The 23170-nt window shown below is 47.4% G+C and overlaps 1 protein-coding gene across 1 annotated transcript in view; it reads right to left on the reverse strand.

Moving 5' to 3' along the window:
• Nucleotides 1-20944, reverse strand: part of LOC142588363 (uncharacterized) — a 37022-nt gene extending 16078 nt beyond the window's left edge. The window contains exons 1-7 of the mRNA XM_075699996.1: nt 20725-20944; nt 14602-15953; nt 11018-11237; nt 6190-6320; nt 5190-5389; nt 3752-3848; nt 272-435 (exon numbers count right to left, since the gene is read on the reverse strand). Coding sequence (XP_075556111.1) covers nt 272-435; nt 3752-3848; nt 5190-5389; nt 6190-6320; nt 11018-11237; nt 14602-15953; nt 20725-20944 — 2384 coding nt within the window. The remainder of the gene's footprint in view (nt 1-271; nt 436-3751; nt 3849-5189; nt 5390-6189; nt 6321-11017; nt 11238-14601; nt 15954-20724) is intronic.
• Between the last annotated feature and the right edge of the window lie 2226 nt (nt 20945-23170).

Genomic DNA, 23170 nt, shown 5'->3' on the forward strand with positions numbered 1-23170 from the left:
GAAACCAAGCACACACAAGCAAATGGTAATGGGGCTGTCTATTGCACGTGGCTCCACTTCGTGCAATTGGAAAGTATCAAGAGCAAATCACACCGACTTGCCGATGAGGATGATAGGCACGCCATGCATTATGCAGTTTGCCGTCGTGCCATTTCAAAGAACGCAGAGCAAAATCAAGGCTACCTGAAGCACATCTTCGACGGCTTGGTCAAGTTTCGCAATAAGCAAATGCAGCGGGAATCGGCACCATTTGAGGCGAACGCGCACAAACCTGGTGTCGATGACGCAGAGCAGCTTCCGGTACTGCGTTCTGCTGCTTTCTTTGTACGGCACATAGGAGGTGTTCACTACCGGTGCAGCAGCTGGTAGTGGATCTGGGTACGCAATTTTTTCGCAAGTCGTGACCCGGTCGGCGAGGTCATCGTACAGTTCTTCCTGCAATTCGGGGAAATAAATGAACAAATGATTCTCTATAATGGTATAAGTTACACCCAAATAAAACCACGCCCTATAACGTCCCCGTGCAACAACCGGCATACTAGTGACATCATTCTAGCGAGCGACTACGGGTTAAAATACACTACCTTCAGTTCTTTAACCCAGATCCAAGACAACGTGTGCGAGTGTTAATTGCACTGCGTCCCCATCAGAGTGCCGCTACCGCAAGCGAGAATGGAAAACCACGACTACGCGCTCCACATTACAATGTGGGACTCCCTCCGACAAAGTGGCGGGCAAGACACGAACGGACGTGTGTAAGCTACGCAGAGTTTAAATCAGTTAACAAGGTATGCAAACAAGCCTCATAACGATACGAGAGTAGTTCGTGAGCACTTGCACATTTGCGCATGCGTCCCATTTGAATAGAATTGAATTTTCGCTCCATGTTGTACACGTATGGCTGAAATAGACATTGGGCGCTATAACTTAAAACTATTCCAAACTTTTCCATTCCAATTCTGCAATCAGCCCTCCGCGATTGGTCAGACTCTTTTGGACCACCCCCACTTCGCCTGTCTGTCATGCGACGTCACGAAAACCACGATAGCTCCTCATGTGATATGACGCATACGCACTAGTTATGCATGGTTGGACCAAACAAAAGAAAAATAGTAATTTCTGATTGGACTTCTTTTCACCATTAGACCTCGGCTATTAGTCAAAAGTTTTCGGGCTGCACACACTTTGCCGGCCTGTCACGCGACGTCACAAGACCGCGAAAACTCCCCGCGTCAAAGTGACGTTTACGCGTTAAAGACGCATTAATATGCCGAACACAACTGAATTTTCTCCTCAATAGCCGCAGGCTGCCCCATTCCAAAAGGAATAAAAGATGGCTGCCGCCGATCGCTCAGTCACTGGCTACTCGCACCTGCCAGAGAGCATGGGTTTATTTGCGAATAATAAATATTTTTGCGTGGCCGTGTAACGTTTTCGAGCGCTTTCGACACTTTTGCGATCTCGTTCTGCGAACACTTCTTTGCTGAGAATCCGTCTTAGCATCATTCTTAAGCTTCCATTGCCGCGATTTTCGACTGGCCACTGCAAGCTAAGTAAGGGAAAGGGGACCAATCGCAGACACCGGCACCACCCTCTTCATCCGGTTATCGATTTTCAGTGCCGTGGCTCGGCCCCATCGAATCTCTCTCCACTTTAGCGTGCTCCTCGCCTCTTGTCAGCGAATTAGATAAGACAACCCTGTCAGTGTAGGCAATGTTATTCGTTTTTCAAGCAAACAAAAGTGACCTCCTATGAACAAGGAGAGCGTTTGATTGGTGTGTTCAGACGACCCTGCGGGTGCCCACCCGATGCTTGCGTCAGTGGTTACGCAAATTTGACGTCAGGAGATTGGAATAAAAACATATTGGAATAGTTTTACGTTATAGGGCCCATTCATTGATTCATCCATTTACTCAGTCATTTGTTCACTCATTTATTAATTCTTGGATATTTTGACTGCCTCTCATTCATTCACTCACTCACTCATTAATTCATTCATTCATTCATTCATTCCTTGAAATCATCGCTTAAATACCAATCCAGAACAAAGAATGGTCTTTACTAAATGTTAATGGACGCTTTCCCACCAGATGCGCTACGGCGCAGCGATCGCGTCAGAGGCGTGCGGCATCGGACGCTGCACCTAGGAATCGCGATGTGAGCGGAAAGAGGAGCCGCGTCGCCTAAACACGAAGGTTCGAGTGACGCACGTAGAAGTTGCAAGCGGAGCGAGAAAACTTATTAAACGCAAGGGTATTGGGGCATCCTCGCACCGGTCCTCGCACGGCCCCAATGCACTCAAACGAGACGAAGGGGAAAAGCGGGCGAGTGGCGCGCCACCTGTCGAGGCAGCGCCGTACATTGCGATGAGGGGGGTCTTTTGTGTTTGCCGCAAGATGGCTCTGCGTGTGCGCCAAGCGCAGAAGAAATGTTGCGGTAACGTACTGCGCTACTCGTTTAACTGCGACTTATGTAATTTACATGCTCATAATTACCGATATACGCCGCAGTACAACTTTCTACGGCACGTTTTTAAGGCAACACCGCATTCACTAGAGGTGCTTTCGTCCCGCTTTGAACCATCGAACTCATGGCTGAGTGGCAGCGTCTCCGTCTCACACTCCGGAGACGCTCGTTCGATTCCCTCCCAGCCCGCCTTGCAAGCTATCTTTATTTGTGAATTGCCTTCCGGGATTTTTCGCTCACGGCCAACGCCGACAAAAGCGGCTTTTCTGCGACACGAGCTCCTTAACGCTTCCACGTTAAAACTAACATCGAGTACGTCGTCGAGCCGGTCTTCCTAGCCGCGACGCCTAGCTGCGCACGTGCGCACAAGCAGGAGCTCACTATCTTACTTCTCTGTTGACATCTCCCTCTTGTGCGCGAATGGGTGCGCGAGCCGCACGGCGCTGCGCGGCTACAAGCGGCGGTGCTAAATGTTGTGCAATAACTTCTATGCGGGTCGCGGCGCAGGCAGGCATCATCTGGGCGTGGCCTCCGAAATCGTGCCGGCGCTATCTCAGGGGTCACATGCAAGCCTGCGCTAGTCGCACCATGGTTGTGCACGGCGGTGAGAAAGATCTGTGCATTCAGTTCTCTATTTCTGTATAGCACGCAGCGCAGGAGGCCGCAGCTGGACCTGGCCTCAGATACCTCCTCGGCGCCGTCTCGGGGTTTACTCCGAGGTCGTGCGCTCACTTCTCCCTCTCACAGCTGAGCGTGGCCTCCGAGATTGCAATGGCAGCGGCGCTATCTCGGAATCTCCGAGCCGGACGAACCAAGCAGGCGCGGCGAAGTTCGCTTGCCATCTCTATCACACAGCAAGGCGCTGTGTTGTGTGTCACGTGCTGCTCGGGCGCGGCGAGCCAAGTGGAAAACGGGCGCGAAAGGCCATCACAATGGAACAAAAAGGGCACCTATCTAAATGGTGTCTCGAGACGTGCTAATTAGCGGTTTGCACACGCCGAAACTTCTTTTGTTGTTTTATTCAAACTTCATCGCATCAGTGCCCGTGAAACGGTTCCGCGGGCAGCAATGTCTTCTTTTATGTTTACGATTATGCACACCATTGGGCGTACATTGCAGTAAATTGCAATTATGGATTTAACAAAGTAGTTGCGGCTCCTCCACTTCTCTCTCTTTTTTTTTCGTTATAGCAAGGTTCGAGTGTATACAAATACTTTGCAAATAGCGCAGGTAGGCCGGCCAACATTAAATGAGGATAAATTCTATAGACAACCCGTCGACTCACTGTGGAGGGCAAAGCCGTTGTGGTGCTAGCAGTGGTGGCTTCCTTTGTCCCCATCGTCGACGAGGTGGGAATAGGGCTGGTGGCAACACTCGAAGGCCTGCGTTTTCGAAAGGATAAGTGCGATGCCGAGAAGGCCGCAGTGGCACGTCACCACCGAAGGCACCTATATAACCATCGGCATTCATTATCTTGAATATTGCACACGCCGACGATTGAATCTATGAGTAGAGTCAGCCGGCACATTACCACACTTATAGAAAAAAATAACGTAGAATAACTGCTGCATTTGTGAGCTTAGTCACTTAAACTTGTGCCTCTTACAGAACAATGGTACAGCTCCAAACAAAATTTAGCAGAGAAAAGTTCAGAGCGCAAGCATTATATTCGATCAAACGCTATGGTAGTTTAAGCGACAGGGAGTTGATGGTGGGACAACTTCAGCAATTAAGAAAGCACCCATCCTTCTAGAGCAAAGATTCTAAAGTTAATAAATTACTTTTCCATTGTCGAAAACGCGTCCACTCCGACCCCATATACCTACTAAAAAAAAAAGGCCGATCGAGATTAAACATTGCTCGAAGGAGGTCTTTCTTTAATTGGGGTTCACATATTAAGTTTTGGGACCAATTATGGGAAATAATTCAGTATGTATCCTTGCTAGTCGCAAATGACACCACGTTGTAAGCATCAAACGATTGCTGTAAGGAGACTTAAAGTGGTCGACCATTTATTTTTCTTCGAGTACTTGGCAGGTAGAAGCAAATAAATCACCGAGATAACGAGTGAACGAGTCATTCACGAGCAACTATCGGTCTCGCTAACTAGATCCACTCCATGGTTCATCAAAAAAATAATTACATCATTGTAAACTAAAGTTCGTTAGGAATAATACCTTCTGGTAATAAGGGGCAATGTTGTACTGCATCTGTGCAGAACTAGTCAAATCTTCGCACAAATTATACCAGGCACGATAAATTACCAAAACTCCGCAGCGCCGCCTAGAACGCCTTATAGGTGAGTGAGAACCTTAAGAAAATCTGCGTACGAAGAACACGGAATCAAACTAAACTTTCTGCACAGGTATACGTGAAGCCCTCTACGGGGAATTCAAGATTGCTCCACTAAATCGAATATGGTAAATCCACAGCCTTAATCATAGCGGCGTGCAATCAGTGGCGGCGAATCAGATTGCAGCGTGCGCCTTTGCCGTAAGAGGGCAAAGTTAACCAACCTGACGTAACGAGGCTCGATTGAAGGCTGCCAACATGACATGATCTCTCTTCGCAAACAAGTCTGGCGTAGGAGCTGAATTAAAATGAACAAACGCATTTCAGTTTTTTTTTTTCGTTTTGTTAGTTTCCTTCTGGAAAGACCAACTATTTTTTCTCGGTCTCTTTCGGTTCGAATACCACTTGCGAGGTAGGAAAGGCGACCTTACGAAGTTGTTTTCGAGGTGGCATTTGTCGTGGTCAACTTTACGCCCGGCGGCGCGAAGTTCTTCGACAGGGTCTGTCCAAGGTGGAAAGTGAAGAACAGCAGACCACATGCTGCGGAGATCAAGGAGAACAGCACGAAGCACCTGCCGCACAGGCCAACAAAACCGAACTTGCGGCGCCTCCGGTGGGCTACCAGGTCAGTCTGTGAAGAATAAAGGAAAGCAAACAACTTCTGCAGAATGGTGGAGACACGGCCCTATGAATCCAACAGACTGAATCCGAGGAAGATAAAGGAGAAATTTTGTTTTCCTAATTTCAAGCGTCGAATGCCCACCGGTGGGAGCCGAACCCGCAACCGCCTGGCGATTGACAGTATGCATCCGCTGCCAAGCCCGTAACACAGGCTAGCAACACCGACACGAATACGCTAGCAATGACGCTGTAGCAAGGGGACTTGTCTACATAGGGGCAGCAACTGCTTTTCCTAGCAGCGTTTATATGCACGTATGATAAAAACTAAACGAATTGGTACATCATTTTTGCTGATAGCGCAATAAGCCTAACAACAAAAAAGGACAGGCACAGAGACGCACAGACCACTTTATGTCTGTGTGTGTCTATCGTGTTCTGTGGATTATAGCGTTATCGGCCAATATAGGGGTAGGGTAGCTCACTCTCACCCAGCTTCAATCGAGGAAGAGGAGAATGAGAGTAAGCTTGCGCGCGGAGTAAGTTCTGCATATCTTCAGTCTTGTCGAGAAAGAGGCCGTTGAGATAACTGCCACCACTGCTGAAACGCAGAGAACACGTCAAGCAGAGGTTGTGGGCTCGTCTGCAAGCCACCCGAGTCCCGCAAGTACCCTCGAGGCGGAGTACTTTCCGTAAAAAAAGAACAGTTGCAATGTTTACTGGATGCCTGTCAATGTTCAATTTCCCTTGACTCAGTTCTGCCCAGTCGGTTTCGACAAGTGAATCGTCGACAGCGAGCGGAGTCGCGCGTACCCCTTCGCTCTCGAGGCTCTGCTGCAGTCGGAGTCCGTAGTCGTAATCCAGACTGTCTTCGATCTCGTTGTGGCGCGGAGCTCCCCGGCTGACGTTTACTGCTGCCGAAGGTCCTGTGGCCGTCTGGCCTCCTGCGAATGCGGCAATACAGGCGCTCGCTTGTGGCGAATTGTGTTTTTCTATTTGATTCTAATAAAATTTTATTCGACGAGCTAAAGTGAATAAATGAGGAGAATCACGATCCGTGGCATCATATCTATATACATGCATAAAATAAACAGCACTAAAGCAGGTACATACGTATATTGATAAAAAAATAGCTATATGAATCTCTACATTCTTCATGAAGGGAGTAGGTAGCTTTTCTTCTGTATTACACTGAGCATAAAAATGCGTTTAAAGGGAAACTACCGGAATATGATAAAGCCGGAATAGATCCACAGAGAATTCGTTTGGAAGTCTTTCATCGTTTTCTATTTGCTAATATGCGACTTGTAGAAAATTCGCATCCTATATTTACATCACCCGTGCCATAACGCGCGGGTTCATGTAGTCACCGCATAACCCCCTCTAAGCCACACTTTGTGAATCAGGCAATGCTGACGTCACACGAGAGGTACCATAATCAAAAATGGGTGGCGTTACTCTACTCCGTTTCCGTCGTCTTTTCACTCACACAAGCTTTCTTTTTACCACGAATGATAAATTCGTTACTAAAGAAGCATAATCTTTCAACTTAAGTCGACTTACTGTTCTAATCATTTAATACACTTAACTGTAATAGTGCTTTGCAATAACGACCACCGATCTATTTTGTTTGACATGGACAGGAAGATTCTTCTACGCACTGCCACCAACGCTAGACAGCTGTCCTTTTATATAGTATATCCTAATGGATGCGGGACCAGCTACTTCGCCTCCTGCTCTAAACTGGGACCGAAAAATATGCAGTGAAACGGCTGATTGAGCCTCCACGTCGTGAATTTTCGGCTAGTAACGAGCATAACCTGTCTCGTTGCCAAGTGCTGGAAGCAACTTATGCAGTGTTACTCCACAACCACATAAAATGTGACTCTGTACGGCATGCTAGTCGGCGAAAGTTTACTTCTTGTGTTTTTTTTTTCTGCGTGCGTTTCTTTACGCTCTTCAGTTTTGTAAATGCGCACCAACGGACTATACTGAAAGAGGCTAAATATAGAAGAGCAACTTGCTTCCTAAAATTACAGCAGCGTTGCAAACGCTATCAGTGTTTATTATTATTATTATTATTATTATTATTATTATTATTATTATTATTATTATTATTATTATTATTATTATTATTATTATTATTATTATTATTATTATTATTGATCACCACTTTGAAAGCACGGACACTCGACCTTGCTCTGACACTCTCAGATTTTACTCTCACAGCCCTTACTTCGCTGCCGACGTAATCGCGCTGACCTTGTTTTTCTATTCAAACTCAGTCACAGTATCTCACCTTTCCCGACTCCTCAGTTGTACCATGTTTCGTATTCCGCGCAACATCAACAGATGTCATTGACCTTTCCATGTTCTTGCCTATCATCATCAACACTCAAGCGGCCAAATAATTTGATTGATTGATTGATTGATTGATTGATTGATTGATTGATTGATTGATTGATTGATTGATTGATTGATTGATTGATTGATTGGAGGAGGCGCATGTAGGAAAAGAACTAGCTATCATGCAGACTTCCCCTTCTCACTTAGTCACCCATCAAACTAATGGAATATAACTAAAGGTTGAACCGCACCTATGCGCTGTTCTGACTATACATGGATAAAGTTTACAATTTGTTATTGCGATAGAATTAAACGGCTCATGAGGCGGAAAACACGGCGTCTGCGTGTTATTAACACCGAAGTCGTCGAACCCACGACCTTTGGTGTTAATAAAGGCGAAGGTAATTGTACAGTTATTTAGGATAGAGTTAATTAGGGCGCTCGAAGCCACGCCCTTTGGTCTTAAGGCGAAGTTAGGGTACGTATAATTAAGAGAGTTAATTGAGGCACTCGGAATCAGGACCTTTGGTGGGAGTCGAGCCCACTACCTTTGCTGTCATTTAAGGCGAAGTTAATTAATTGCCACATTTAACTAAGGCTGAGTTAATTAAGGCACTCAAACCCACGACCTTTTGTGGGAGTTGAACCCACTACCTTCGGTGTTAATTAGGGCGAACGTAATTAAGGTAAAGTTATTTAATATAGAGGTAATTAAGGTGCCTTTAATTAAGGTACGCTTATGCCACTCGAGGCCACGGCCTGCGGTGTTCGCTAAGGCGAAATTAGGATACTGTTAATTAGAGTTAAGGCACTCGAACCCACGACCTTTGGTGGGAGTCGAACTAATGGCCTTGCTTTGTGCAAACCTTGTGACGAACACCGTTGGTCACGTCGCGGCGCTTCGGCTGATGTGGCCACTCGAGTCACGTGACTCCGCCAGTGACACCACCGGGCCTCGCCGCGCTTCTGCTGACGGGGCCGCTATGCTTTCGCATTCATGCACGTAGGGATATCTAAGCGCGCCTTCAATTTTCATGGATTCTTATAGTAAGGAATACTTTTTTGATGTAAACGTACATGTAAAAAACTACATGTGCAAGCATCCGCACGAAGACGTAAGATTTTGTGATTGATTGGCATAAGGATGTTTCATCCCCAATTTTCTTGTCCTCTCACGGTATTTGAAGGCCACATTACGGGTATTTTTGGTCTTCTGCAAAGAAACAACGGTCTCGATAAGATTATTTCCACTTCCTGACAAGTTTCGCCAGCATCTGACTTCATATCCGGTATATCTTGCATTGCCGTTTCTGAGTTAATATCAAAAAGGACATAGAAGGCAATGTGCATTAAAGTCATGATGTCGCAGGAAGATATTGCACAGGAAGTAATCACGGAAAATGATAACTTCCTGTGCCACAAGCGCACTTTCATCCTAAACTTGTGGATCATTTCATCTTTCAATGTCCCAGAAACAATTCCTGGAGTTCTGGCGCGTGAACGATGCATGATGATATGCATAGACCCTGTTCGTTTACCCAATTGTCAGGGCTGTGCTGCATACAGCTAAGACATGTTTGAGATTTCTCAAACTAATCGATTAAAGTGATTTTGCTGCGTGCTTAGAGAACACTGTTAACCCTGTCCGGCATGCTGGTCCCCCAAGTTATCACCTTTCTGCGTATATTTTCTATCCTTGAAGCGCGTAGACCCCGCGTACTGACTTTCAAACAACGCGTCATTTCAAATTTCCGCTGCCCAAGAGTGATGGCGCCACTGTCTTTGGACTTAGCAACTCCTTCACAGTAAACTAAGTTCACAAATACGAGTCAGTATCACGTGTCAAGTGTTAACGACCAAGATGGCGTCCATGGTGCCATACGAGCAAGTTCGTGTAGTGCAAGAAATGAAGTAGGTGTCGAAGATGAAGTGCTCCAATCAGAACAACTGCAATACGTTTAGTGCATGTTGGTCACTTCAGGTAACAACCTCACTATGACTGGAATATTTTTTTTCTTTATACAGCATTCTCTTAACTGATGTTCACCTTTTGTCAATAAAAGTTACTTTTACTGCACAAATTCGTTTTTTTTTGTGCCCGACCCTATTATTAAGCATGGGCCAAGTTTCCAAAAAACGTTCACCGATCATTACGATACTCAATCCTAATGCGAAATGTGAGGGCAGCTCTATTCGGGTTTTCGATTCGCGATATAGTGGCTGGCGCGTTATTGCGCAATTCTATATTGCTATGCGCTATTCGCAGTCGACCTTTCGTCTGCTTATCTGCTCTTTCTGTGGCAAAATGTCAGGGGGTGCAGCTTTCTTAGTATCGCTCCCATGTTAAAAAAGCCTGCGTGACTTCCGCCACACTTTCCTCCCAACGCAACGCACCGGCATGACAACACCCTATTCAGGCTATCGCCATAACAATTTTTTCGACATCATACAAGCCAAGATGTGACATTTAAAACTGGGGAAAATCCCACGAACGGAAAGGGAAGGGCTCCCCCTCCCCCGCCTACGTTCGCGCTTTATTATTCACATTTAGAGGCAGCACACAAGCAGCAGTCAACTTGAAACAGCAGAGCTAAGAAACAACACACTGAATTGACCAGCCATGGTCGCTTAGTGGCTATGGTGTTGTGCTTTCTACGCACAAGGCCGCGGGATCGAATTCCGGCAACGGCGGCCGCATTTCGATGGGGACGAAACGCGAAAACACCCGTGTACTTAGATATAGGCGTGTGTTATAAATAACCCCAGGGGGTCGAACTTTGCGGAGCACCCCACTACGGCGTCTCTCATAATCAGATCGTGTTCTTGGCACGTAAAACGCCATAATTTAACGCACTGAATTTTTCAGCTATGAGGCTGCTGCTGATTTCGCCTGCTTCGGAAACTATACACTGAATTGGCTTGCGCGAAACAAGTATCCCCTTAATAGCCGGCGTCTTGCACTGACTCAAGAAGGCTGCGCAAGCTAGTGCCACAAAATTTCCTTTCTGTATGCATTCTTCTTCAACCTTGTGGTGTCCCATACATGAAAAACTTTGAAACTTTTTCTTCGCATGAAGAAATCCTTTTGCACAATATATCACGCAATATTCGCAACATCATAGAACGAGCCCATATTCGAGAACTTTACAAAATCTCAAGAGAGTTGAAAGGTATGCACCATTCGCCGATGAGAGGCTGCACTCAGGCGCCAACATTCTCACACTACAAGCTCCTAATACAGACAAAATTTTACGGACGGCGAAAAAACAAGTTTATGCAACAACGGTAGACTAACCTCCAGCCAAGCCGATGGTGCTGCCAAGGAGCGCGGCAAAATCCTTCAGCTCCTCTGTGACGTGCGGCGCGCGCTTCAGTTTCACGTTGGAGCGAGCCTGGGCGCGCTGATTGTCGCCCACAGCCGTAGAGTAGCGCCGCGGATGAGTCGGCACGGGAGCCTCCTCGCTTGAGCCCAGCCCGCCGCCGCTGTCTGGCGATCCCGACAGAGAGAAAGGGCGCTGGAATATTCCCATAGCAGCGTGAAAAATCAGGATCTTTTTGCCAGCTTCTGCATATTCGAAACCACAAAATTGTACCTGGCGCAATCTTAAGACCATAACATAATGAAGCCAGCGAAAGCATATCGGTAACTGTTGTAGCGAAGAAAGACGTCACGCAAGGATCCATGCCAAGGCCCCGGCTGAACATGGCGGCGTGCAGCTCAAGCCTGCCCGAATTCAGGTCTAATGCGCAGCAGTTTCTGCTGTTATTTCCGTTCGAAATCCGCCGCCGGACGCCTACCGTAATACAAGTTGAACACAAGCGTCCCAGCACAGGCGCACGGCTTTCATCACGGGTGATCGCTTTGGAGAAATCTATAAGTCCACTGCCCCCTTCATGGGATTAGCTTCGAAAGAGAGCAGCCATTGAAAGTCATACCGCCATGCGTGCGGATGAAGCGGCACTCTTGCCCCGGTTCACACCGGGTAATGCAGCTTTGAATTCGAACGCACGACCAGCCCAAGCGTTCACCGAAGCATTGGGCTGCGCCACATGTCGGCCGATGGAAAGCATCTCATAGCAACTCGCAGGCGACTCTCGTAACAAAGCAACTCATAGTCGGCTCGCAAAGTCCGAGGTTGGCGTTCCGTCAGGAGGCACACGTCACCACATGCGCTTCTCTGCTCGCGGCAGCTTGCACCTTGACACGGTCAAAATATTCACATTCTCTCTCTCTCTCTCTCTCTCTCTCTCTCTCTCTCTCTCTCTCTCTCTCTCTCTCTCTCATATATATATATATATATATATATATAAAGCGCATGCAACCGCGCAGAATGCATCAAAATGTTTATAGTCGCAGTAATTTCAGCTCGAGCTTTGACAAGATTGAAGCGCGCGATCTCTCTCGGATAAATGAACTGAGTTGCGTTGCTGCACCTTAGAACGTCAGGCGGATAGTTCTGCGGACTTCCAAACAAGCAACCAATGCTTGGGCAGCGCTTATTACACAGACTGAGAGATGCGCCGACCACATATGCCACACGCACAGCTTTTCAAAAACGTTCAATGTCCCTGCAGTACGCAGAAGGTTCAGTTCCATCGGCCACGCCCTTAACTGTCCAAAGTTGTTTCCTTCGTTGACGAGACACGACCGTGGTAATCAAATATGTGACAGTTGGTTCCCAGTTGACAAATGGTTTCAGTTCCCATTCCAAGGCTCCCCTTCAAGCTGCTGGCCCTGTTTCACTAGCCTTAGCGCGTGTTGATACGCACTTCTCCCTTAAATAACGAGCTCGACCTTCTGACACTGTGCCTAGACCTGCCTCGTCCCCGCGAGAACATTCACGTTAATTGCATCAAGCCCTATATAGTGCACATTTCTGCAGGCGGTGCCATGAGTCCTTGGGATTATGTAGTGGCAGGGTTGCTCGACGCACCCACCCGCTTCTGCGATCAGGGGAGAGGATTTTCCGAAGGAGTCGGGTGCGGCAGGTCAGATAAAATTGTGTGCCCCGCACCCGCCATTCTGTCGCCCGTGTCTCCCAACTGTCCCGACTCCGTCACCCGCGAGTGAACAAATTGTTCCTTGTTTACCCTGCTTGCCATTGGGCGACAAGATTTGCAGCTGAGCCCGGTGCGAAAGTGATATACAATGAAATTCAATAATAAATTCACACTACATTAGCTCAGTGTATGAAGAGCGTAAAAATGGAAAATGACATACTAAATGGGACATAGACGAGCACTGAGGTTTTATATTTTATATGTGATGCATTTATATGCGGCGTTTTTTTATTTTATTTTGAGTTTATTGGTTCGCTTCAAATGTTTTACAGAAAAAGTAACTCTAGGAGGTCCCATAGTCAAAGACTCGGGAGGGACCTCTAACAATAATTACATAGAAAAAGTACACTTAATACGGTTAACAACAGCAGTAGCAATCCTAGGAACAGAAAGTATTAACAAACAAAGTCGAGTAATAGTAATAACAATAAAGTGTAAACACAAAAAGCAGATCCTAGGAGTATTATTCGACATACAGAAGCGTAAAAAAACATATACAACACAACCCCTTTCCCAAGAAATGGTGAAGAATTTTCCTCTTAAATAAATGAATGGAAGGAGATGATTTAATGGAGGGTGGTAGTGAATTCCATATTGATGTTGCCAAAAACTTCGCTGTAAGTTTGCCGTAGTTAGTCCTTGGTTTCGGTAGGAGGTAGTTATTATGGTGCGAAAATCGAGTGCCAGTGAAATGGGGGGTTTGGTCTTTTGATATCAACGAAATTGGTAATTCTCCTGGACAAAATTTAAACATCAGGACACTAAGACAACATTTATTTAAATCCACTACTGACAAAATATTATGTGTGCGGAGTAATGGCAGAGCACTACATGAAAAATGGCTGTAACTGATTATTCTCAAAGCTTGGTTTTGTGTGTGTTGAAGGGGTGCCAAGTGAGTTGCCTAAGTATTGCCCCATGAAGAAATGCAGTAAGCGAAGTGGCCGAAAATAGGTCGAACACTAATATAGGTCGACCACTACATGTTGAACTCACCGAGCAATAAAAAAAAAGTAAAATTCTAATATTGATCCACCCATACCTTTATAGCAATACTAAAAAGATGAGACATCTTTGCAGGCTGCTCTATCTCGCTAGTCCATGCAACAAGCTGCATCCTTGTCAGAACTGCCAGAGAAGTCGTCTTCGGCACCTAAAACGACTTCATCCTCGAGTGCCATCGAGTGCTTTGGATACACAGTATTTCTTAAAGCCAATCTGAATAACTTCGCGACTGGCTTCATGGCGGGTGTGACGGAGGCACCCCGCTAGCTCGGTATTTCCTAGCTTTGTTCAGGAACATAGGTCAAAATTATTTGGTTAGAAATGTAGGTCGATAAGTAACTTTAGGTAACAAATTCGGCAAAGAAAGGTGAATCTATATTCAAATAAATATGGCAATCCATTGGAAAACCGCCATAGTTTTGCCCAGCAGCGCGCTTACGCTTCTTTCTACTCCTACGCAAACACAACTCCTGTTTCCGCTAGGCTGCTGATAACTGCTGTGCTGCGCTTTTCGCTACCCTCTACACAGCGGAGTGCGTCAAATGAAACACAGCAGTCGATAACATCCATGTATAGCCACACGAACAATAGTGGAAGCCTTGCGTCACGCGGTGAGCAGGGCTTCAGTTGAGCAAATATGGATCTAAGCACAAGAAGCGTGTACCGCCAAATGTCACGTATGTGCTATTAAGCGTTACGGTAACCAGAAAACTGCAAGAACGAGTAATTCCCTAATCGCACTTCTCAAATCCCACGCACAAACAAAAGAAAATGACCCATAATAAATTCTGGGTGTTGGTTGCGGCTTCTTACCGCCAACGCTGTCCACCAGTTGCTCTTCGGTGCAGGGACAAGGGCAGCGTCAGTCTTTTTCGAATCAAGCTTTTCAGTTCCAACGGCCTTCGCAACGGCACTCGGCGGTGCCTGTGCTTGTAGAGCCGGTGGCACCAGTGATACCGATGGCGGCGTTGGGTCCGGTGAAGCTAATGATGCCGGCGTTGCCAAAGCTGACGTCGTTGACGATAGCGCCGGTGGCACCCCTTCGGCCGCAATGGTCTTTTCCGGTTCAGCCGACGACGCCACAGCCGCAGTCACTTCCGGTGGCTCGGACGTTCTAGCCGGCATGGCAGCAGGTGCCGTAAGTGCGGTGGGCGACTTCACAGTTACCGATGGGCGCTTAACTTCGGTGGGTGGCTTGACATTTGCCGGCAGACGCCTCATCAACGAAAGATCTGGAGGTGTAGCAGTGTCTTCGCGAGGTGGCGAGGACGTAGACGACTCTTCTACGCGGTCCCCGCTCGCTTTGCCGGCTGGTCCTTGACTGATGACGGAAGGTCGCCTTCGAGCATCGTCGAGCGCCCATGGAAAGCCGGCGGATGATAACTTTCGGGTACCTCTGCCCTGCAAGAGTGAGACGGCTGAAGGTCGTCGTCCTAAACCAGTGGCCAAGGTAGCCGAGACTAGAGATTTTCTGCGCTGTTGTCCAAGCGCTCCAGGAGAAGCAACGCAAGATTGCCTGCGCTGTAGCGTAGATGCTCCGGCGACACCACCTGAAGATTTTCTCGGCTGCTCGGGAGATCCCTGAGATGCAGCGACGGAATATCGCCTGCGGGCGTCCGTCATCACAGTACTTGGCGGCTGTTTCGCAGTGACTTCTGGTTCGCTGGCCATCGGTTGTGCAGATGGGGGCCCAGCGGCAGTGCCAGGGTTCAGCGCAGGCTTGGCTGGTCCTGACCAGGTGAGGCTCTTCTTTTTGGAAAGGACAAGTCGCGGCCTGACCGGTTCTTTAGCGCCAGGGCGAACACCGCCGATCTGTGCTGCGGGTGGTGAGACAACAGCAGGCGGGGCAGGGGCGCGCATCGCCGGTGAGGCAACAGCTTTAGGACGCGCCGTTGGTCTCGCACGTCCCGTCGCGCCGCGACCTCCGCCGCCAGGGGGCGTCGCCACCATCCCTTCCTCGTCGTCGTAGCCCGGTTTGCCTCGCCCTTTGCGGCCGCTTCGCTTGTCTTGCGGTCGCTGCCAGAGACTAGCGAGGTTCTGCTGCGCAGGTCTGACGGCACGATCCATGGTTGTACTCTCCGTGCTGTAGTCCAGTGAGCGCTTCGTGGCCGACCCGGCAGAAGGTGTTCGGGGAGCGACGATGGCCGTGGCGTCGCCTGCTTTAGCTGCACATGCGAGGCAAATTGTGAAGCGACGACAATGTAACCCTACATTATGCCTGAATCGGTATTTTACCACGATACGCAATTCGGTATATATGGATGCGTTAGCATTATGAAGTGCATATATATATATATATAATCTTGCTCACGTTTCGCACCTTGTACTCAATGTATTGTTCATCATGTGTATAACCACTCCTGCTTAAGGCCTCTAATTAGAGGCTGACAGTGATCTTGAAATTATATATATATATATATATATATATATATATATATATATATATATATATATATATATATATATATATATATATATATATCGAATGCCGGCTGTTTGCACTAGGCCACCGTCAGTTGCACTTCGCTACTTGGAGAGGCAGTACCTGTGTCGACTGAGCTCCTGAACAACACGTTCCAATGTGGTGAACGTGGTGTTACTCAGGGACGCGGTATTTCAATGTGCGATGTAATGCTAATGCATTTCTCCCGCGTTTGCTGCTAAATCGCTACTGAATCTTTTATGGACTAGGAATCCGCAACACATCGAAAATATTCTATGCGGACATCATCAATCAAGAATTCTTATAGGGACCCTAAAACGGTTTTGACGATTTTGCACGAACGTGCCGAGTCGTTAGGCTAGGTGCTCCTGTTCATTAGGTGACGCTTTTAAGCGCTCAGGGTCAAGCGTGTAATTTATTATAAGGTTGTAAAAATGTGCACCGCTACCGATCGCAGCAGCGCCGCTCCCCTGAGTTTTCAGCCGCCTCCTCGCAATTTATGTAATCAGCCCAATTGACTTCAGTGAAGCGAGCTATTCGACTGACTACCAAAGTCGTGTGATCAATAATTTTTAAAACTTTAAGGTGAACACATGTTGCTCGTAATAGTTGCAATGTTGGTTAATTTGTTTCTATAAAGAGTAACAGAGATAGAATAAACAACGACAATTTATCATACACTCAAGCACTTTCGGCACGCAGCAAGTGTCGTCTGCATGTTTAACAACGTTCTCCGGATTGACATGAGATGTCAAGTCAGTGACGGTCTCGCGTTTTCTTTTCGCGAGCACCATGGATCGCCCGTGCTACATTGTGGGTTGCAAATCTAGCTATCGGCAACGTGGCAAGCTGGGACAGAGAGTCCCTTTGCAAGGCAGCATTCGAGCAGAGTGGCTGCAGCGCATCGGGGCTGTCGGTGTCCGATCAGTGCCAGCATCTACAAATTTTTCGGCCGTCTCTTCACTCTGGAGGATTAGTACCGCAAAGGAGAGTTACAGCGGGTCAGGTATTCGGGTTAGCGCAAGCGGACTCGGCGTTTTGCCCGATGAGCGGGGCGCAAGCATGATACGTGATCGTCCTCGACGGAGCAGTCACCTTGTGGCACAACGCTTAAACAGAGCTAATATATCAGTAACCTAGACCATTCTATTTACTGGTCGTGTAAATTTTTGGCAGCAGTGTAATCGTGAAAACTTACTATTTAAATGCTTAAAATATTTTACACCTGGTTATAGCAATATTGCCTCAGCGTTTGACTGCTTAAACTCTGCGCCACTAGGGCGCTGGACCGTGCAGGCCAATGAGGCCGCACACTTATAGGGAGTTTAATAGGGAGGGATGTTACGCCTTTGCCCATTCGTCAAAACGCTCCGTGCGCCTGTGGTTACCGGTATACCGGTCACACTAGGCGCTGCGACAGAACGCTCGCAAAGCATGCTGCTTGGATAGGTTTCGCGGGCCATCGATGGCCAGGCAAAACTGGCGAGGTTGGCTCCAAGACAACCAGAAGTAGATGATGGCGCAGAGCCAGTGAAGACGGAGCCTGATCCCTCAAACGAGTTGAGGAGAAAAAGCTTGGCTAGAGAGGTCGAAGCGAATAACAGCAAGAACAACGGGGCATGCAGACTGAGGAAGACGAAACGCTGTCTCAATCTTCATGTCCCGTTGTTTGCGCTGTTATTCGTTTTTCTTCATACATGTAGCAACCGGCCCAAGGCCGCACTCTATATCTTAATATGAGACACCTCGATTTAAATTTTGGGATTTGTCCAAACCGTTTCAGGGACCCTTCAAGCATGTCAACGGCAACCGAACGTTAGAAAAGCACCAATAAATGCATGCACACGAAGTGCTTTAGAGAGCATGCAGACATAATTTGTACGTAATCAACAACTGCAAACATCACGCAGATAAGGGGACTCAGATGAACATCCGTATGACAAACGATCTGGATAGAAACAGGTGTTTTTTTCGAGCTCAGCAGCGATGCGAATATGAGTCCTCCAGTACCTTTGGCCACAGTCACTCGGCTAATGGGGTCGGCCCTAAAGTATCCTCCGGAGGTTTATAGAACACCGTGCCATGAACTCTAGCACAACGCCAAACAATGCAATTGGTTCCAGTGACAGTTTCGCCTTTCGGCTGAACTATTTATTTTTACAGATCATTCATGCCCGTAAAGAGCCATATTTACTCGATGGTAAATTCGGCACTTTCGCCAGAAAGGTGACAGCTGGCTCCACAGCAAGGCTTAGCGTTGTGCTCGTTATTAGTTATTAGTTACAGGCTTAGTTATTAGCTACAAAATTAGTTATTTGCCTATTGTTCAGTTAGTTACGTTAGTTAGGCTAACTGTTAGTGAGTTTACTCAGTTGAGTTAGCTTTCTTTGTTGGTTTAGGTAGTTCAATTAGTTATGTAGTGAAGTTAGCTTCGCTATTTATTCACCTTGGTGGCTTAGCGGCTACGGGCTTTTTAACGTGCACCTAAATCGAAGACCATAGGTGTTTTCGCATTTCGCCCCCATCGAAATGCCGCCGCGGTGGCTGGAATTCGACCTCGCGACCTCGTGCTTAGCAGCCGAACACAATAGCCCCTAAGCAACCGTGACAGGTGGTTTTGGCACGTAACGCCCAACAATTCGAATTCAATTCCAGGTTCAGTATTAGTGAGTTTAGTTATTTAATTTGCAATAGTTAGCGTAGTTATATTTTCCGTGTTCATTAGTCCAGTTAGTTATTCGTTATATTTGGTCAAATAGGTTAGTTATAGCTTTGTTAGGTTAGTTATTAGCGAGCTTAATTAATCAGTTCAGCTTACCTAGAGTAGTTTGTTATTAAATATTGTCTTTGCTAAGTTAATTAGTAAGCTTAGCCCTTGAATTAGTGCCGTTATTTAGATTAACTTTGCGGACGCGTATGGTACACCTAAAGTAAAACATTAACACCCCAATTTAAATGAAGCATGTCATATTAGGAGAGTTACAGACGATTGCATGTTACTCTCCTTCCCAGTCATTGTTTTTCACTTCAACTCGTTCGCCGAGTGATCGCGGCTAAGCTCCACCTTCAGAGGCTCAGCGCCATGATGTGACATCGAGCTTATCCAGCTAAACACAGAGCTGTCATACATTACTGTAACCAAGTGTAAAACGTCTTGAACATTTTGAAAGAACGTGTTCACGATTACGCTCCTGCCGAGAACTTAAACCGGCCGAAGAATATACTTACTTACTGATATATTAGCTTTCATTTTGCCCGTGTTATCTCTGTGCCACCGGGTTGCTGCACCACGCAGGCCTTTCACGTTTGCGCCTCAGCTCATGCGGTAAAACGTCCAGTCCGCTTGCGCTTGCCTCCCCCCGAATACCGGACACGCTAAAGCTCTCTATTGTGGTAGTAATCCTCCGGAGTGAAGTGACGGTCGCAAAACGCACTGATACTGGGGCCGATAGGATACAGACAGCCACTCCCCTCACCTGTTCCATCGCAGGGGTACAATAAGTCGCAGCTCCACATGTCACCAGTCGCTAGGCTGGCAGCCCACAGCGCGTCAAGGGCGATTCATGGTTCTTGAGGAAAGAAACCTCGAGAACAACACAAACCACGCCGCTTGCATGAACACGTAACACGTAGTAACACAAGCAGAGGACGCTTGCTGTGTGCCGGAAGTGCTTCGTGGTAGTCTGAAATTGAGCGTAGTAATATGCATACCGGCAGAAATAAGAATGACATCTTCGCAGTACCGCTGACGCACCATAAGAACTTACCACAAGAATACCCGCCGTGGTTGCTCAGTGGCTATGGTGTTGGGCTGCTGAGCACGAGGTCGCGGGATCGAATCGCGGCCACGGCGGCCGCATTTCGATAGGGGCGAAATGCGAAAACACCCGTGTGCTTAGATTTAGGTGCACGTTAAAGAACCCCAGGTGGTCAAAATTTCCGGAGTCCTCCACTACGGCGTGCCTCATAATCAGAAAGTGGTTTTGGCACGTAAAACCCCAAATATTATTATTATTACCACAAGAATCAATACCGATGTTTATTAGAGAGTGATTTTTCTGGTGATCTACATGTACCCTATTTGTGGAAGCACCTGCAGACAATCCACCAGCCTTTTTCAATCCCTAGTGAAAGCAAGTGTCCAACGCGTTGATGACTATTATTGTTAATAGACGACTGCACCACCACTGTTGTAACTGTTCCAAAACATACTCAGAAAGAAATGTGCCTTTTTAGATTTACCGTGTCCCCAAATATCATTCATCTATCTTGCACGCAATATCTTTCCCCCTTTCACGTCATTATCGGCATGTTCCTATTCTTCAGCTGGATATAACATTGCGGCCAGGAAACCAGAGTGCGAATGGTGAAGACCCCATATGCAAGATCCATGACTATTATTGCTTGGGGCAAATTATAAGCCCCGAACTGTGTAAAATTTCATACACTGTATTTCCTAGCGATTGATGTGCAATATCGATGGAAGCACTTACCGGTACCTTCGGCGGCATCTGTGACCCCGCGCTTAAAGGCGGACACGGCGCCTTTCTCGGCGCTCGAGCCGGGCGGCACCTTCGGTTGTAGCAGATGCTCGACATCAGTGGGCAGGACTTGCAGCGAGGAATCCGTGTCGTCACCCCTCACGCCGGCATGGTTGACGTTCATTTCAGACCCATCGCTGCTTTGGGACGACGAGTCTGAACCGGTCGTCATTGGGCGCCTGGAAAACGCGGAAGACATGGCGACCTGGTCGATTCCTCAGTCTGCTTCTTCTCTGCGCTCGTGGCTTCGACGCGCGCTCTTCTCGAGGAGCACCCGCTGCCTCAGGGGATGATGATGATGATATTCGACGGGTCGCGCATACCTACAACAAGAGGATGGCCGAGAAGCGGGTGGAATAACAAGGAGGAAACATTCGCGATGGGGGCGGGGAGAGGGTAGGGAATGGTACAAATAGTTATTAATTTGTCGTGCATAATTTTCATAAGTGGTGTACACAGAGCATTCCTTTTCTATAATGCCCTGCCAAGCACATTCCCTTCAGAACGCTGTGGACAGGCAAGGCGTATCCGACAGGAAACTGCCGAGTTACTGTTAGAGAAAAGATGTGCTCACAAATTATATTCGTACCACACAACCGCGCCAGAAATTGTCATTTCGTAAATTTTTCAAGAAGATATTAGTGTGGCACATAGGCAACAAAAGCAGGCAGTTGCAGTAGTGCTTCATTTTAATGCGATTAGCGATATCGTGGAACAGCACGCACTCCTCCGTATGTGCTTCAATACCTAAGCCCTTTAACGCCATCTTGGATCACTCAGTAAGTGCCCGAACAAACATCTTGGGAATAGACGACTTGGGCCAATTGCTATTTGACGCTGGGTAGGTGACACTAGGTATGGATATGACCAATGGTTATGCCCCACTGGGTAGGTGCCGATTAGAAAAGCAGAAAAAGACGCAAGTGAAGAAGTGGGCAACGAAAATTGAAAACATCGACTGCAGAGAAGTGAAAAAGTCAGCATCAAAAGCAGCCGAGTGTTGAGTAATAAATGAAGTCGGCAGAATGGTGACAGGGAGTGCACTAAGAGAGGAGCGCTGAGCTGCAGAGAATTAACGCACGTGTCGCTAACAAAAAAACATCTGGAAATTGGCTACACAAAAGTGAAGAACTTGGCACAGCGGTATGTCGCCAATCGCTTCGCTTCAGTACTTATCGCCTAACTGTGAGGGTTCAATGTCGGATCAGTTCTAGAGAAATTTTTACCTTCACCCCTACCATCCCAGGGTTGAGTGCGGTATTATTTTGAATCAAGATGATTATTATAAATAGTATCTAGAGCATAGCTGGACCATCCGCAGCAACTTGTGAATTCAGAGTGTACCCTGTAACGATGGGTTGATAGTGGTGCTTTCCATTCTTGTGGAAGACATGAGAGGGACAGTGTCACAGACAAGCAACACTGCAACATGCTCTCTCAACGTAGCTGTCTTGCACCTGTGCGGTTACCCGATGCCACGGCACACGGCGCGCTCTCAACTCACTCGATTGACTCGCGACCGGGAAACATTCCTCGGAGAGACTGCACTGCATGCACTGGAGCCCTGCGCAAATCAGCCAGAAACCTCAGCCGTTCGCAAACCGTCTAAGCGAAGCCGAAGGGGTGTTCCGCAAATCGCTTCACCAACTCGCGGTCAGCTTCCACAAAGGGCACACTATTAGCGGGTCGGCAGCTTTCTTGCTGCTTCGTTTGGCGCACGGCCTCCTCTTGGCGAGCGGCTTCGCCGAATGTACGAGCATTTTGGTCCGCCTCGAAAGTGTCATAGGCAGCGCGATAAACGGCGACGTGCTCAGCTCCACGAATGCTAGAGGCACAGCTCGTAGCGCGCGCCTGATATGCGCGAATGCGTTGTGCTTCTCGCTGGCGCGTCTGTCGCTGGTCCAACGCAGTCAGCTTTATGACGTTCCCCCGCCTACGTCACTGCCTTTCTGCGGCGCTTAACGCAGCAAAATCGTTATTTTACACCATTTAAGGCGAAGCACTAGGTGCATTTGCTAATCCGATGGGGAAGAGATTTCATGCGTGAAACTGCGTCGTTACTGCAGGCTGTCAGACAACAAAGCTGAGAAAATGGAAAACGGCTTTATCTTCAGTGGATGCTACAAGATTGGCGAGCCCTTTTCGTGATGTCATTTCCGCTAAGTACGTACATGCCAGGAACTTTTGGTTGTCTTTTCTAGAACATTACTTTTGGTGATGCCCGCCAATAACAACCAGCAAAAAGCAAATTGCCGCAGGCGGGAACCGAACCCACCAGCATGTTTTCCATGGTGTCAGTGTTTGTTGGCTTCTTGTGATATGACTAAAAAAAACCTTTCTTCTCGTTTATTACATAGCGAGGGTATCGAATCCGGTAACATTCATGCCTTCAGGTAGC

The sequence above is a fragment of the Dermacentor variabilis genome, chromosome 7, assembly GCF_050947875.1.
Source record: "Dermacentor variabilis isolate Ectoservices chromosome 7, ASM5094787v1, whole genome shotgun sequence".
NCBI classification, from domain to species: Eukaryota; Metazoa; Arthropoda; class Arachnida; order Ixodida; family Ixodidae; genus Dermacentor; species Dermacentor variabilis.